This window comes from Leptonychotes weddellii, chromosome 7 (genome assembly GCF_054177405.1).
Source record: "Leptonychotes weddellii isolate Sample4059 chromosome 7, ASM5417740v2, whole genome shotgun sequence".
NCBI lineage: Eukaryota > Metazoa > Chordata > Mammalia > Carnivora > Phocidae > Leptonychotes > Leptonychotes weddellii.
In genome coordinates this window covers 28,340,465-28,354,885 of record NC_138375.1, presented here as the reverse complement: position 1 = coordinate 28,354,885, position 14,421 = coordinate 28,340,465, and the positions used below count along the sequence as shown (strand labels likewise).

Sequence of the window (14,421 nt, the reverse complement as noted above, 5' to 3'; positions counted from 1 at the left end):
GTACTGATATGAGGAATTCTTAATCGCAGGAAACAAACTGAGGGTTGCTGGAGTGGGGGGTGGGGTGGGAGAGATGGGGTGACTGGGTGATAGACACTGGGGAGGGTATGTGCTCTGGTAAGCGCTGTGAATTGTACAAGACTGTTGAATCTCAGATCCGTACCTCTGAAACAAATAATGTAGAAGCTTTTTAATTTGATGAGTCCCACTTGTTTATTTTTGCTTTTGCTTTGGTGTCAGATTGAAAAAGTCGTTGCTAAGACCTGTGTCAAGGTCTTACTGCCTGTGTTTTTTTCTAGGAGTTTTATGGTTCCAGGTGCTATATTCAAGTCTTTAATCCATTTTGAGTTAATTTTTATGTATGGTGTAAGATAGTGGTCTAGTTTCATTCTTTTGCATGTGGCTGTCCCAATTTTCCCAACACCATTTATGGGAGAGACCATTCTTTTCTTGTATATTCTTGACTCCTCGGTCATAAATTAACTTACCATATATGCATGGGTTATTTCTGGGCTCTCTATTCTGTTCTATGTGTCTGTTTTTATGCCAATACCAGACTGTTTTCATTATTATAGCTTTATAATACAGTTTGAAGTCAGTTAGCATGATTCCTCCAGCTTTGTTCTTCTTTCTCAAAATAGCTTTGGCTATTTTTTTGTGGTTCCATACAAATTTTAGCGTTGTTTGTTCTATTTCTGTGAAAAAATGCCATTGGAATTTTGGTAGAGATTGTATTGAATCTATATATTGCTTCGAGTAGTATGGACATTTTAACGATATTAATTCTTGCAATTCATGAACATGGACTATCAAAATGACTTTAGTCAGTGAGGTGTGCTTATACCTCTCCAGTAGTTTTTTATTGTTTTTATTTATATTAGAAATTTGACATTGGTCCATTTTTACATTTTTGCCACATTTATATGTAAGTCATTAAAAATATTCTCAAACACAATTTCATCTGGACCATAGAATGTATACATATAAGCTTGATCTTGTTGAAAGATCGTTTTCTCTACCATTTTGAGTCACTTCCATTTTCCTCTTCCAATCACTAAAACTGAGGTAAAAAGAAAGAAAATATCTCACTGTGGTACAATATCAAAGCAATTGTATCATCTACAAAGAGTTTTTGTTTACTCATTTTTCAGATACTGCTTAACTAATTTTACTACTTTTTTGTGGTAAAATATACAGAACATAAAATTTGCCATTTTAACCATTTTTAAATGTACAGTTCTGTGGCCATAAGTACATTCACACTGTTAGATGACCATTAATGCCATCCATCTCCAGAATGTTTTCTTTTTCCCCCAACTAAAATTCTATACCCAGTAAACACTAACTCCCCATGGCCTCCTCCCCTCAGCGCCTGGTCACCACATCCTACTTTCACTCTTTACGAATTTGACTACTCTATGTACCTCAGATAAGTGGAATCATACAATATTTGTCTTTTGTGACACTTAGCTTACTTCACTCAGCATAATGACCTTAAGGCTCATCCGTGTAGTAGCATTAATCAGAATTTCCTTCCTTTTTAAGACTGAATAATATTCCATGGTGTGTATATACCACTCTTTCCTCATCCACTCCTCCACCGTTGACACGTGGGTTGCTTCCCCCTTTTGACTACTGTGAATAATGCTACTGTGAACGTGAGTATACAAATATCTATTCAAGTCCCTGCTTTCACTTCTTTTGGGTATATACCCAGAAGTGGAATTGCTGGATTGGTTTTGGAGGAAACACCATACTGTTTTCCATAGTGGCTGCACCATTTTACATTCTCACCAGCAATGCACAAAGGCTCGATTTCTCCACATTTGTCATCAACATTTGTTATTTTCTGGTGGGTTTGTTTTTTGTTTTTGGGGTTTTTTTTTGTTTTGCTTTTTTGTTTTTTAAGATTTTATTTATTTATTTGACAGAGACAGCGAGAGCAGGAACACAAGCAGGGGGAGTGGGAGAGGGAGAAGCAGGCTTCCCGCGGAGCAGGGAGCCCGATGCGGGGCTCGATCCCAGGACTCTGGGATCATGACCTGAGCCGAAGGCAGCCGCTTAATGACTGAGCCACCCAGGCGCCCTGTTTTTTGGTTTTAATAATAGCCATCCTAATGGGTGGTTAAAATTTTAATTAAAGGAAATACTTATTTTAAAATAATAGGTGACTCTCTTTGTAGTATCTTTATTCTTTAGGAAAACCACACTATTTTAAAAATCATAAAATAAGAAGGGATTTTGGTGTGTGTAATTTTTTATTTCTGTTCTTTGAATGAACCATAGATGTTAATGGTATTTTTTTTTTCATTATTATTTTATCCAGGCAGAAGGAGTTATTTTATATGAATTCTTTGCTATAAATCTGATTTTTGCCATGGGCCTTCCCAAATCATAGCCTCCTTCCCTAGCTATATCAGTTCACACCCTTCAACTTCCTGCAGCAGCCAGATGAAAAATAAACACCATCCTAGGGGAACAATGGATGAACTTTAATGGTGCCCCAGACCCCTGAATGGCCAGATGGAGGATTCATCTCACTGACTCTAGGGGGCAGTTGTTTGGAGGGAAAAGAGATCTAATATAGTCCTCTATATAAATGTACCACCCCCAGCCCACACACACAGACCAAACATCAAAAATAAAGCAAGCAGAATTGTTTGTCTTTGTCTTCTCTCACCCTTTTCAGATTGCCTGTGATGTTATAAAGTCAATGGATGTATTGGCCTAGAGCCCTACGTCCCCTGTCTTGCTTTGTCTCTTTGCTCATCTCAGATCTGCTATGATCACAACTGTGGGTAGAACAAGTGTTAACACATCGTCTGCCATGATCAAATCATTAGGGTTAGGTGGAAAACTTTTTGGATCAGAATAAGAAATTTGTCTTGTGTGAGCTGAAGATTTAAATTCAAAATCGTAACCATACAAGAAGGAAAGAAAGTCATGATTCCTATGGTGTATTGTGGCAGACACAGGATTTAGAGTTAGAAAACCTCAGTTTAGTTCTCTTTTCTACCATGTGCTTGAGCTTAGTTTATCCTTCTTTGACAATAGGAATAAACCAGGCTTTGGGAGGATCAAATAAGATATTGTGTGTGAAATTTTGCTTTAAAATGAGATTATTAGGGGACACCTGGGTGGCTCAGTTGGTTAAGCATCTGCCTTTGGCTCAGGTCATGATCCCAGGGCCCTGGGGATCGAGCCCTGCATCGGGCTTCTTGCTCAGCGGGAGCCTGCTTCTCCCTCTCCCTCTGCCCCTCCCCCCTGCTTGTGCTCTCTCTCTCTCTCTCTCTCTGCCAAATAAATAAATAAAATCTCTTTAAAAAATAAGATTATTAGTTCTAATAATAGAATTAGTGACAGATATAGAATGCCAAACTCTAGCATTTTTCGCTAATTATACAAGTGTACACAGTTGGGGGTGGTATTGAGGTCATTTGTACCCTGAGATGAGTGATCTTAATTAAGCACAGATTTTAAACTAGATATTGGCAAAGTGTCACATACTAGAACCACTGGCACATTAGCAAGGAGTCACCAGTATTCTCAGAAGAAAATGAAGCAATGTATGAAGGAAGAGATAAGTGAAAACCCAGAGCAGCTAAAGCCACGAAACACCTTGGAAAGATGAGGGGTCGGGGGGCGGGGGGGAAGAGGGTAGCTGGTGTTAAAAGCAGGATCTACACCATGAAAAGCTTGAAACTGAGAGCATCACAATTTTAATGAGAAAGGGTGCAACCTGCCCTGAAGAGCCCCATGGTGACAAAGGTGAGAGAAATTGCTCATCTCATGGCAGAGTCTTGTTACTGTGACTTATAAGAGAGAAGTGAGGTAAGAGGTGTGAGGTGATTGTACTGTTCACTCCTGATTACTAAATACTGAATGCATTTTCTTCAAAGTTCAAAAGGAGAGATGGAATAGGAATGGGAGGGGGGAATACGAGGAAGGGCTTCACACTGCCATATTCTGTAGAGTGAGGTCTCTGTGGAATCTTCCGTAACCCTTCACTTCTTATGTCTAGTTTTACTTTCTCCATTCACACTCTCGATCCCTTGCTGCAACCTGTCTTGATCAGCTTGCCAACACCTTCCTCTTCTGAGCAGTTCTCTTCTCATAGAACTTACACATGCGGGGAAGGAAGTTTCTAGAAAACCCCACAGATGGCCTCATCTCCCTACCCCAGCCCACTCCATGTTGGCCGTATACTTTCGGGTTCTAACTTCTTGTCAGGTGTAGAGCGGGAATTCACCGTCCAAGCTCCCATGTCTGTGTGTTTGCGCCTGCACTGGGGGGGACGTGGAGGCTGAGAAAAAAGGAAGCAGAGCATTTCTGTTTTCTTTTTTCTGTGTCAAACAGCATCTTTCTCAGCCACCAAGAATTTTTACTTCAAATTTCATATGTTTTTAACAAAGTAAGTTTGGTTTGGCTGGTTTATACTACTTACATATAAAAATAGAATAACCAGGGGCACCTGGGGGGCTCAGTCAGTTAAGTGTCTTGACTCTTGATCTCAGCTCAGGTTTTCATCTCAGGGTCATGAGGTCAAGCCCCCATGTGGAGCCTACTTAAAAAAAAAAATGGAATAACCACTAGAAATAGCAGATGAAATTAAGATCTCTTTGAGATGACAGAGTAGGAGGCCCGGGAAAAATGAGAGGACTTATATTGCATAATTGTCAATACTTAAATATTATCTCAAGATCCAAATAAGCCACTAGTAAGATATCTGTGAACACACTTTAATTATCTACAAGTTCATTGGTCAAAATGTAAATTCCTGAGAGACTGTTCTCTAATTTGATGTATTTAGTTAACTCAGGCTACATGAATTACACAGTGAGCAAATGTAAGTTAAATCTGCTATAAAAACTTTATAAAACGGAGTAACAAAATAAATGGTTCTGGGACTGTTTGTGGTTCTCTACTATCTGCATCGGACTCTATATTCTCTGCATCCTGTCACCATGCCATTAGCTTCAAAGAGTCAAAAACTTAGAGCAGAACAAATTTCAGAAACACATAGGAAGCCTTATTGAACTTCCTTACCCATTTTGCGTAAGCCATCAGAAGCCATGACAAAGTCAAGACTGTGTTGGTGCAGGAGCTATTTAGTAGTGTAACCAGAAAAAGGTTCGAAGGCTCTCATTTGTAGAAAGATGGTGATTTTCAAGCCTGGTCTTTAAAGACAGAAGGTACACAAAAGCCTAAAGGATCAATATATCTTGAGAGTCCAGGGTGACACCGAATTTGGAAAATGGGCCATCACCATCTGAGCTTTACCAGCCACTGAACTATCTTGCTTCCTCTGCTCCAATTCACTCTAAAGAGAGAACACAGTAGGAGCAAGGAGAGGATCCAGCGCAACAGGTGCCTGAGGTAATACAAGAGGGACTAATGATAGAGAGGTTTTCTGCTAAGGTACTTAGGCCAGCCTTCTGCAGGACAATGGCCAAGTTCCCCCCTCCGAGGGGAGCCAAGCAACAGCTCCCAGAGAGACCCCATTCATGCCAGGTGTCTTCTTCTGACTATATTACCCCTCACCACCCAAGGCTGGCTGCTGGGGTTGTCTGCAGTTCCAGCTTTAGCTTTACAAGTCACCGAGAAAAATGGGAGGGCTCGCCCCACTGCTTCCACCACCATCTCCTCCTCCCTGTGCCCTTGCCCAGTCTGCAGCAGTCTCATCTTGCCCCAAGGACTCAATTTGTGGTGAGAAGCACGCTCCCACATCCTGTTGAAGAGGGGCCTGATGCTCCCTCCAACCTCAGAGGCTCAGCCAACTGGAATCCATCACAGCCCATTCGCAATGAGGTAGAGACTCTGTTAGACAGAGAACTCTTAAAAATAGAGTTGTGACAGGGGTTCAACACTCTTGAAGAAGCTCAGCAAGTCATGTCCCCAGCTACCATCTGTGTGCTTAGTCATGTGGAATTCAAGTAAATTCAGCCCATCAGCCAGTATAGTATGTGTGATAGACATTATGGAAAGAAATGTGCCAGGCATTAAGGACTGCTTGTTTGAATGGGTGGTGGCAGAGGGGTGCTATTTTTGAGGAGGAAAAATAAAACTAGTTTCCTGCTTTTACATCTCCTTGGGGAAACAGTATACACAGTAAGTACTTAAATTATGACCCATTAAGTACCTAAATATTTAGACAGTGTTAATGGGGATGAAAAAAAAGTGTACCACAGTTTCATTATCTCTAGTGCGACCTGCCTTCTACCATCTTGTAAGAAGTTGTCACAAGTACTGTATTTTCAGCCAACTTCTATTGACTCTATCTTTACAACCAATACCAAGGAGAAAGGTTTTATTATGTAATTTCTGACAGCAAACAGTTTTAAGAAAGCTTTTTTTCAGATTAAAACAATTCCCTTTTCCAAATTCACTGAGTAGAGATTAAATCTCTTTAAAAAGAAAAGACAACTTATCACTTCTGCGTGTGTACGTGTGCTCACCCACTCAAAAGGGGTGGAGGACTTGGTCGTGGGAAACATATCTGTTATTTTCTTTAATCTAGGCAATAGAAACCAGTGAAGTTGAATACCATTGCCTTGTGAAAGTATGAACTGCTTGAGTATATGACAAATTTTCACCAGCCTGCTTCCTACCTCAAGGATGGCAAGTTTATTTGGCTTAGGAAAGAACTTTCTATCTTCTCAGTCTTTTTATTATACCTTCTTATCAGCCCTTTGCTGAATAGGTTTGAGTAACATGAACCCTCACCCTGGTAGAAGCTGGGCTCTCTCTGCGGCACCCCACCCCCACCTGCCTTCATCCCTCTTCCATTCACTCTGACTACAATCTCTGAAGCCTTGGGCAGGCCTAGGGCTGGCGTACTGGAACGTTTTCCCTTTACATATGCACCTCCTTGCAACCTCCTGTTATCCTCTGATGTCATCATACCTGGAGTCCTGTTCCGGGTAATGGAGACAGTAGTATGAACTAATTTTATTCTATGAGAAGAACCATCAATTCAGACCATAAGTCATGGGGAAAACATGACTTAACAATAAAAAAAAAGAAACAATAACATAATAAGAAAGAAAATCCACATATAGTAAAATTCATCCATGAAGAAAGAAACAAACCAATTTGGGTAAACTATTATTAATTGCTGTCTCCCTCATGATTAAAAGCATTACATGCAATCAAGAGCAAATCACTTTCTTCTCCTTTTCCCTGGGCTATATAGGGAAAAATAACAGCATCCATAAGAGTGGTTTGCTCTCCTCATGCTTTAATTACAAAAGTAACACAAACACATCTTAACAGAGGTAAAATGAAGCTTCAGTTATTTTAATGTTATTAGTTACCCATGATTCATGGCTGTTTTATTTCTTTTGTGCTTTATAAATGAAACTTTGCGAAGATGAGACTTTCAAAGACATGGAACTTTGAAAACAATCTCTAATGGTAGTTTCTTTTTTTGTATTATTTAGGGGCTTGGGGGGCTTTGTTTGGTTTTTCTTACACAGTTATTGATAGGTTTTAGATTATATTCTATTACAAAAATTAAAGGGACTTTCTGGTAAGGTGTTTCCAATAATCCAGGAGCAATAAGATTAACTCGGGGCTTCTCGACTTCGGGACTGTCTGGACTGATAATATTTTGTTGAGGGGCTGCCCTGTGCATTGTAGGCTGTTCAGCAGTATCTCTGGCTTCTTCTCATCGGATGCCAAGAGCATTGCCTCAGTCAGTCGTTTCAATCAAAGATTTCTCCAGACGTTGCCAAAAAGGCTTCTCATTGAGAACCACGGGATTAATCTAATATTCAATATATATTTAAAAGTAAGAGCAGTGTAGGGGCACCTGGGTGGCTCAGTCATTAAGCACCTGCCTTCGGCTCAGGTCATGATCCCAGGGTCCTGGGATCGAGCCCCGTGTCAGGCTCCCTGCTCAGCGGGAAGCCTGCTTCTCCTTCTCCCTCTGCTCCTCCCCAACCAACTCGTGCTCACTCTCTCTCTCAACTAAATAAATAACATCTTTAAAAAAAAAAAGTATGACCACTATAAAAATAAATCCAAAACCAAGCAAAACCCTGTTATCAATGACAGTCATAGGGTGTTTTTAATTTTCCATATGAAAATATGTAGACAAACTGCTACAAAGGGAAACATTTTCTTAATGTGTACAGTTTCTTGATGTCTGTCCTAAATGTCATCTCAACCTTTGTTTAAGTATGTACTTGATCAATTATCTTCATGTAAGTTGCTAAGAGCAAAGGAAGATTTTCTGGATTCTAGAGTTGTTAACTGGAAACCCAGAGGTTGTAGCAAAACACTTCTTACTAGCAGCTGTCTTGCTAGGGCCTGTTCATAATGATAAGGATAGAAATATGATGTTTATGCCAGGGAAGGCACATAATTCTGGGGAAGGAAAAATACATGGAGGCTAAAGGAAATTCATTTCTATCAAGAGCATTTCTACAATTACATCTGTGCAATTATAGAGCAATGAATAGGAGTAGTTTGAACTAAACACTATATAGGTACATAACAGACAGAAATAATAATGAATTGCTTCAAATGATTTTGGAAAAGAAACAAGTAATTTGAGATGAAATGTTTGATTTACTTAAAGTATCCTGAACTCTGAGGTCTTCCAGATGTAAAATACCTCTTCTTAAGAATAAGTAGAAGCCCAATCTTTAAATTATTAAGAGTTAAAAAGGTCCTGCAAACTAATGTCAAGTTTTACTAAGGGGAAAGTAGATGCAAAGTATACTAGTACTCTCTGTACTATCTTCTCACTAAAACTGTTCTAAAAATAAAAAATAAAATAAAACCTATCTTAAAAAAAAAAAAAGGTTGTGCAAATAATATGCACTGATATGGATCAATTATAAGGGAAAATAACAGAGTTAATATTGAAAATATTTAACAACTGGAATCACACGAAGTACCAAGCAATCAGAATGGTTGCTGATGACATATCCAGTTGTGCAGGTGTGTAGCAACTGAATATTAGTTCTGGAAAAAAGCAGGCTGTGAAGCAGAAGTTTCCCCTTGTGCAAAAAGTAGGGACAGGAAGGATGCTTGGGTATGTTTATATATATTTGTATATGCACAGCTTAGAAATATACATAAGAAACTGAGGACAGTAGTTGCCTCTGGTGAGGAACTGGGTAAATTCACCATGTAATTTATTGTTTAAAGCAGGTCAATTTTGAGAGTAAATGTGAATGTTATTAATAGTTCTTCCAGGACAATAGGCATAAACTTGTCCTATACTGGTAAGTCAGGATATATGATACTCCTAGAACTGGGGCAATAGGGCTTAGAGTTTCAAGGCTTAGAGTTGACTGAATTTTCACTCTATCATACAATGATACATGGCTCCTATACTCTTTCTAAGGTTTTTTTTTTATTTTATTTATTTATTTGAGAAAGAGAGACACACAGGAAGTGCACTATAGGGGGGGAGGGGCAGAGGGGGGAGGGACAGAGAGAGAGGGAGAGAGAATCTCAAGCAGGCTCCACGCTGAGCATGGGGCTCAATCCCCACGACCCTGAGATCATGACCTGAGCCAAAACCAAGAGTCAGACGCTTAACTGACTGAGCCACCCAGGCGCCCCTCTTTTTAACTTTCTTTAAAAGTAAAAAGAACCCTGGAAAATGGAATGGCTATTCAATCTACAATGAAATGGGAGAATGTTAAAAAAAATTTTAATCTTTTTTTCCTTTCTATCCTTATCATTATGAAAGAAATCTAGCTATTATTGTTAAGATTAAGGGCAAATCTGGATATTGAAAATTTGGTCCAATAAACTTGTAACAATGAAAATGATGAAACAACTTCTAAAGCTAAGCAGTCAGAATAAGTGGTCACATAGTTGTAGAGTTTGGGCTATTGATTTGCCAGACATATTAGTGTAAGCTCAGGGGCTGCTCCCACTTCTTCAAAGGGTCTTACATAAGAATGTATTACTATTTCTTTCCCTGTCTTCCAACATTCAGTGAAAAGTTTTGAAGTGTAGGTAAACCAAACTCAAACATAGTAACTCCATTATGTTTTCTAACAGTATGTTTGTTTCAGTCCCATTGATTTAAAATTAGAACATAATGTAGCATAATGTATAAACTTGCCAAATCACTACGTTGTTCACCAAAAACTAATGTAACGTTGCATGTCAACTATACTCAAAAATTCATAAATAAATAAATAAAATTAGAACATAATATTAACAATTATAACTTAAAACTTGGTCACCTGGAGAAAATGATGTTATGTGAATAGTGAATTAGAAAAAATGATGTTGGCAGACAATCTTTGGATATATAGTACATGTAATTCTTAACCTACAAACTTTACATGCATTAACCCATTTAATCCTGATTTAAGAACAAAATCCTGTGGAAAAATAGGTACTGTTATTATTCTCATTTTACAGATGAAGAAAACTGAGTCTCAGAGAGGTTAAGAAACTTGCTAGGATATGTGGCCAGTAAATGGCAAAGTCAAGATTTGAACCCAAGTCGATAATTCTAGAGCCTGGTTTATTAACCATGGCGCTACCTTGCCTCCTGGGTCTGGGTGGGTAGCTAAGAAACTTATGTTGCAATTCCAAATAAACCACTTCCGTATTTTCTAAATTAAAACCAGGATGTGGAGTTTGACAATGGGTTAGTGTGTTTCATGGGTTTTCCCCCATGAAATCCAAGACAAGAAGTTGCTGCAACTACGTAGGTTTTTGCTTTAATCCTTTGGTTACTGTTTCCCCTCCAGTGTAGTGACAGAGGAGGGCCAGATGATTCTTAAGGCTTCCCTTGCTGTATAAAATTAGGAAAGCCTTTTACATTACGAGCACTTTTGGGAGTGCCTTCCAGAGATTAGCTTCATCATCCTAACAGCCCCATGACACAGCATTTGATCCCTATGATAGAGGTGAGCAAACTAAGGCCCAGAGAATTTGTACACTGCCCTAGGTTAAACAGCTAGTAAGACTCAAACCCAGGCAGTCTGACTCCCTAGTCTGCATTATTAACTACTCTGCAATGTAGCCTCTTGTTATAAATCTAGAATAAATTACAGATCTAGAATATAAATTGCAAAATATAGAATAAGTCCAGAATAAAAGAGTTCTTCCCCGGAGACAGACTTTCTTACATGTGGGGAGCAAATTTATTTTTATTTATTTATTTATTTGAGAGCGAGCAAGTGCGTGAGCATGAGCCAGGGGAGGGGCAGAGGGAGAGGGAGAAGCAGACTCCCCACTGAGCAGGGAGCCCGATGCGGGGCTCTATCCCAGGACCCTGGGATCATGACCTGAGCCGAAGGCAGATGCTTAACCGACTGAGTCACCCCGAGAGCAAATTTTTGTATTAATACTTCTTTATGCATCTTGTGTTAAGTTTTGGAGTTCTCTGCAGCTGTGATCTCCTTGGGAGGGTTCAGGGAAGGACCCATCTTCTCCCATTCCTTCCCCCACCACCCAAACTCTCCCTATTCTGCCGTCTTCCTGCCTATTGCCTTCGGGGATTGTTTGAGGATTGGAGGAAATCATGGGGATAAAAAAAAAAAAAAAGGTGTTCAAGGAAGACAAGGTAGAAAATAAGATGTTTTCAGCAACTTGCAGATAGGGTGGTAAGTTAAAGGAACAAAATTCAAGCTGGAAAATGCTGCTCTCATCTGGTTTTCTCCTTCTAGTGCCTTAAGTCCCTTTCTCCCATCCTGCAAATACACGGGCACTGCAGGTTGGTACAAAGAAAAACTCCAGCTGAGGGCACCATTTCTTTTAAATTGCTATTCACAGTATTCAGCTCAGTGCCAAGTTTTATTTCCCCAAATATGCATTAGAAGCCTGAAGATGCCAGGCCCTGGTCCAGGTGTTGTGGGGGTACAAAAAGGAATGAGACCCTTTCTGGACTTCAGAGCCCTAGGCACACCTGGCTGTGCATCCCTGTGCTCACAGTTCCTGGCTATGAGCCCTTGAATATGCTACTTAATATTTCTAATAATAATAGTTTCCATATATTGAGCCCATGCTATGGTTTTGGGGTTTTGGGTTCTCAAAAAGTGAAATGTTTTTGGGTGTGTGGCCAGATAGGTGGTGGTGGGAAGAAAGAAAACATTTTCTAGACAAATTTTAAAGCATGAAAATGGAAATTGTCATGACCACATGTGTATCTTCAGTGATTTTTTTTTTTAATGCTTCCGATTTCAAGTATTTCTAGAAGAACTAGAAAATTTCAAATCCTTGCTTTGGAGAGAAAGAGCAAACACACCAAGAATGTTTCCAGATTAAGTGGAAAGTCACCTTCACAGAGAAGGGTGACTATTTGCCTGCTGTCTTTACTGAGTAACATCCTAATTCTAGTCGAGGACAGAGACTGTGTAGCAGGACTTACAAGAAGGAGTAGTACATGTCCTTATAAAAGAGACGAGACTGGAGAGGCAAGAAGGCTGGACATGAGACTTCCCAGCCAGTCTCTTTCACTTTCCCCAGCCTGTGCCCCCAAGACAGGACCAGTCTGGAAGGTGAGCACATTCTGCCTGCTCATCTGGTTCCAGTTGAATCAGTAGCACTCAATATTTATAAATAAGTAGGAAAACTCACTTATTACTTACTTATTCAAATGAGTGACTTTTTCTGCCACATCCCCGGTTTAGCAAGCAGACGCACCTTAACTGCAGATGGGAACAGGAGAGCTCTTGCAAACCACAGAGCTGTTAAACGTGGCCATGCTGTAGAAAGTGTACAAACTGAATTTACAGAAGAACTTACTTTCATTTTTTCAAGTATAGTTTCTATATAAGAGGCTCAACTGTAAAATATGGAAGAAGTCCCTTATTAGCCACTTCCATATTTTTTTCAAGTAAAACAAAGTCGATAAATGCCAAGTGAAGGGTAAATCCAACAGGAGAGCTGGAGAAACAGTGAGGGAAAGAAAAAAAAAAAAAGGTAAAGTGTCACTTAAACAGAAATAAGCAAGTCAGTGTAAGACAAGCAAAAAAAAAAAAAAAAAAGCCCAAACAGTACATGCACAACAGCCCTCCCCCTTCAAGAAACTCTCACAGACTATTTTGCCATAGAGGAAGATAAATGTGACAGTGTCTCCCCAACCAATCAGTGACCAGGCAGGCCTCAAACCAGGAAGCCCTTCAGAGTGTAGTATTTTAAATTGTGCAATTAAGACCTCTGGCTCTCAGCTAGTTTTTGTTCTCTGTGCTTGTAGGATACAAAAGCAGATGTGAAGTCCCTCATGGCAAAGTTTAACACAGGGGGCAACCCCACGGAAGAGGTCTCTGTCAGCAATCGCCCCTTCAAGGTCCCTGGGCAAAACTCGCCTTCAGGAGTACAAGCAAGAAAGAATCTCTTTGACAACCAAGGAAGTGCCAGCCCTCCTGCGGGACCTAGCAACGTACCTAAGTTTGGGTCCCCAAAGCCACCTTTGGCGGTGAAACCTACGTCTGAGGAAAAGCCTGACAAGGAGCCCAAGCCCCCGTTTCTAAAGCCGACGGGAGTGGGCCAAAGATTTGGACCGCCGGCAAACTCGGCCACCAGAGACCCTGAGGTGAAAGTGGGATTTCCGAAACCTCTAGGCCCTAAGCCCGTCACCGTGCCCAAGGAAGATGCCAAACCTGTGTTTCCCCGGCCCCCTGGGAATAAGCCTTCACCTCACAGTATAAACCAAGACCATGACCTAAAGCCACCTGGCCCCAAGCCAGGGTCTCATCCTCCAGCCCTGGAAGCTGAGCAGAAGCAAGCATTCCCCAAGCTGGCTGGGGTTAAAGGCAAGTTTGTGTCGGCCTCACAGGACCATGAGCCCAAGCCCCTCTTTCCCAAGCCCGTCTTTGGCCAGAAGCCATCCCTGAGTCCTGATGACACCCATGAAGACGAGAGCCCCACCAAGAACGCGTCTCTACAGAAAGGACCCCCGCCTCCCTTAGGAGCCAAAGTCAAAACTGGCCCTTTAAAACCAGCAAGAGAAGACCAGGAAACTAAAGACCACGGAGGCGAGACGTCCAGTTCACCCTTTTCTGGGGTGGTTCTGAAACCTGCTGCGAACAGAGGAAGCCCAGGCCTCTCCAGAAATGCTGAAGAGAAAAGAGAAGATAGGAAGATAGATGCTGCTAAGAACATCTTCCTGAACAAAATGAATCAGGAAGAGCCAGGCTCTGGGGCTCCTCCTGCCAAGTTCCCTAAGATGCCTTCTAAGTTGACAGCGACAGGGCCCTGGAGCCAAAGTCAAGACAAGGAAAAGGGAGACAAGAATGCAGCCACCCCCAAGCAGAAGCCCCTGCCTCCCTTGTTTACCTTGGGCCCACCGCCACCAAAACCCAGCAGACCCCCGCACGTTGACCTGACGAAATTCCGAAAAGCCGCTTCTGGAAACAGTGAGTTCTTTTCTCGTTCATGAGTTAACACGTTCTGTTCTACCACAGAGGGCTGTTTGAACTTCTGGGGGGAAAAATTATA

At 40.9% G+C, this 14,421-nt stretch overlaps 1 protein-coding gene across 7 annotated transcripts in view; it reads left to right on the top strand.

Moving 5' to 3' along the window:
- FYB1 (FYN binding protein 1) overlaps positions 1-14,421 on the top strand; it is a 153,893-nt gene that overhangs the window by 46,306 nt on the left and 93,166 nt on the right. For all 7 annotated transcript variants that reach the window (XR_014146890.1, XR_014146891.1, XR_014146892.1 and 4 more), the window contains one exon: positions 13,178-14,339. Coding sequence is in view for 4 of the 7 variants with exons in the window: in XM_081826046.1 (XP_081682172.1) it covers positions 13,178-14,339 (1,162 nt within the window). In the remaining 3 variants the exon portion in view is untranslated. The remainder of the gene's footprint in view (positions 1-13,177; positions 14,340-14,421) is intronic.